Below are 2,531 nucleotides of genomic sequence, written 5' to 3' on the forward strand. Positions count from 1 at the left end.
GGAGCTGCGTGTCCAGCCCAAACCTGAGCAGCGGTTGAGTGAACAGTTACAGCTGTGGCAGCGACACAGCAGGCAGAGGGTGGTGGTGTCTCTCGACCGGGTCACAGAGGGCAGCAGTGTCCAGGACACTATGATGTCACGTTGAGAGCTCTCGGGCAGGGCACGAAAGGTTCATCCCTTCCCTGTTGTCATTGCAGGATCTGCTCCGTCCCCTCCCTCCGCTTCAGACGCACCCCGTGAATGCCAGAGCTGCCGATGAGGCATGGCTGAGGGGTGGCTGAGCCACGAGGAGACAGGGAAGGACAGAGGGCAGGAGGTCAGCAGGAGAGACTCGGACGATGTGGATGACAGCCTGCCCAACCTGACGTGGCTGCTGGACTTCTCCATCATCAGCGCTAGCATGGGCAACTCCTCCTGCTGCTCCATCATCCCGGACCCCCACAGCTGTCAGGGCATCCCCAGCTCTGCAGTGCCGTGCTCACCCCTGGGCACTGACTCAGCGCGCATGGAAACGCCCCACACTCCCCGCATGCCCATCTCCTCCTCCAGCTGGATGACGGAGCACCACGTTGTGTCCACGCACCCTCAGCTGACGGAGGGCATTGACTACCAGACCAACCCCTACATCAAGCCACCCTACTCCTACACCACCCTCATCTGCATGGCGATGGAAGCCAGCAAGGAGCCCCACGTCACCCTCTCCGACATCTACAAGTGGATTACCGACAACTTCTGCTACTTCCGTCAAGCTGATCCCGTGTGGCAGGTAGGACATTTGAGAACTCTTGCCCTGCCCCATCTCCCCTTATGGCTGGGAAGGGCCTTTCACAGCTTCCATCGTGTAAGAGAGAGCTCAGGGTCATTCATGGAGTGGAAAGGCCCCATTGGGCTGTTGGTCCCTGCATCTCCTCTTGACTCTGGAGTTAAGGTGTCTCTGTCTCCCACTTCAGCTTCCTGTAGCTTGCTGCCCTGCTCCATCTCAGAGGACACTCTCCAGCACGGGTGGCTTTCTAGAATGTGGTGGGGCAGGAGGCACCTGGGTTGCTCCTCCCTCTGCTCTAGTTATTCCCAGCCCAAATCCAGAGCGTGCCAGCTATCCTGCACCACTGCTCCCCCAGGCAGGGCTGAGCTAAACCTTTCTTAGCCCCCCGCCCAGGAACTGTCCACCACCTCCCTAGGCAAGTGGGTGTCTGGAGGCTATTGAAGCCCACCAGAGAGAAGGGTAGGGAAGCCCTTGGTCCCTCTCCAGGGCCACAGGTGTTCCCCAGACTCCCTGTGCTGGGAAACTTATGGGAGGGACTCTATGGGAGAAGCTGAGTACCAGAATATTGACTTTCTCTTGCAGACTCATGGCTGGATATTCACCACACTTTTAATTCAAAGTGTTCATTGACAGAAGGAAGAGATGCAGGAGGTACACAAGGTTCTTGCAGGGAGGAAGGATTAATATATTAACCCACCAGGAAATATGGCTGGAAAAGCAGAAAATCCTCTTTTTCTTTCTTTTTCTTCCCCCATAGTCTTCCCCCCACCTCCTTTAAGCAGTGGCTGATGAGGATGCAGTGATTTTACCCGGAGCTCCTCTGGGCCAGAAGGCACCTCTGGGGACACACAGGGCTGGGGTGGGACAGCCCCCGTGGCTCTCCAGTTTCGCCCGTCCAGTTTGTGTCAGCCTGGCAGCAGGCAGACATGTGCCTGTATTTTAGCAGACTTGTGTTCCACCCTGTTTTTTTTCTCTTTTTTCCCAGAACTCCATCCGGCACAACCTCTCCTCAAACAAGCGCTTCATCAAGGTGCCTCGAGAGAAGGACAAGCCAGGGAGAGGTGGCTTTTGGAAGCTTGACCCGCAATACGTTGAGCAGCTCAGGAGCGGTGCCTTCAAAAAGCAGAGGATGCGCCCAGTGCAGATCCTCACAGCCTACACTGCGAAAGCCCAGCAAGAAGCACAGCATGGTGCCTCCCTGGCCGCTTCAGCTTGTGCCTCCAATAAAGTCCTCTCTGTCAACATGGAGTCACAGCTGCTGCTGAAGGAGTTTGAAGAAGGTCTTGGCAACCAGAACTGGAATCCAGTGGATGGCAAAAGAGGGCTCAAGCGCAAGCAGCCCTTGCCCAAGCAAACAGCCAAAGCTTGTCGGCTTTCCAATTCCGCCTTGCTGAGCCTGGAGGAGCAGACCCAGCTGGGATCCCTGAAAGGGGACTCTGACCCCAGCCTGAACAGAGAGGTCTCCACTTTTGGGGATCTGGAGCTCTTATCTCCAGTCAGCCTCAAAACGCTCAACCTGGAGTTGATGGCACAAGGGCACCACTTTGAATGTCCCCAGGGGCTGGAGCAGGTCCTCACTGAGTCCTCCCAGAACAGCCTGAGCCTGGATGAAAGCTTCATGGCCACTTCTTTCCTGCAGCATCTCTGTGATGAAGGGACAAGCGATCTCCTCTCGGATTCTGCCAATGCGGAGCAGTTGTTTGAAGTCAACGATGCCTCTGTAATAGCAGATGTCAGCAACTGGATCAATCTGGATTCCCTCTTGTAA

The 2,531-nt window shown here is 56.0% G+C and overlaps 1 protein-coding gene across 1 annotated transcript; it reads left to right on the top strand.

Moving 5' to 3' along the window:
• Nucleotides 1–262: 262 nt before the first annotated feature.
• On the top strand, nucleotides 263–2,531 carry LOC138718488 (forkhead box protein J1-B-like). Its single transcript, XM_069852995.1, has 2 exons — nucleotides 263–766; nucleotides 1,749–2,531. The coding sequence occupies exons 1-2, from the start codon at nucleotides 263–265 to the stop codon at nucleotides 2,529–2,531; spliced, it is 1,287 nt and encodes a 428-aa protein (XP_069709096.1).

Source organism: Phaenicophaeus curvirostris, chromosome 3 (genome assembly GCF_032191515.1).
Source record: "Phaenicophaeus curvirostris isolate KB17595 chromosome 3, BPBGC_Pcur_1.0, whole genome shotgun sequence".
Lineage (NCBI taxonomy): Eukaryota > Metazoa > Chordata > Aves > Cuculiformes > Cuculidae > Phaenicophaeus > Phaenicophaeus curvirostris.

What these genes read in the sequence shown, in the direction of transcription:
- LOC138718488 (XM_069852995.1), top strand. Translation starts at nt 263, where the DNA reads ATGGCTGAGGGGTGGCTGAGCCACGAGGAGACAGGGAAGGACAGAGGG. An exon ending in AAGCTGATCCCGTGTGGCAG is followed by an intron (nt 767 to 1,748) that starts GTAGGACATTTG and finishes CTTTTTTCCCAG; the next exon opens with AACTCCATCCGGCACAACCT.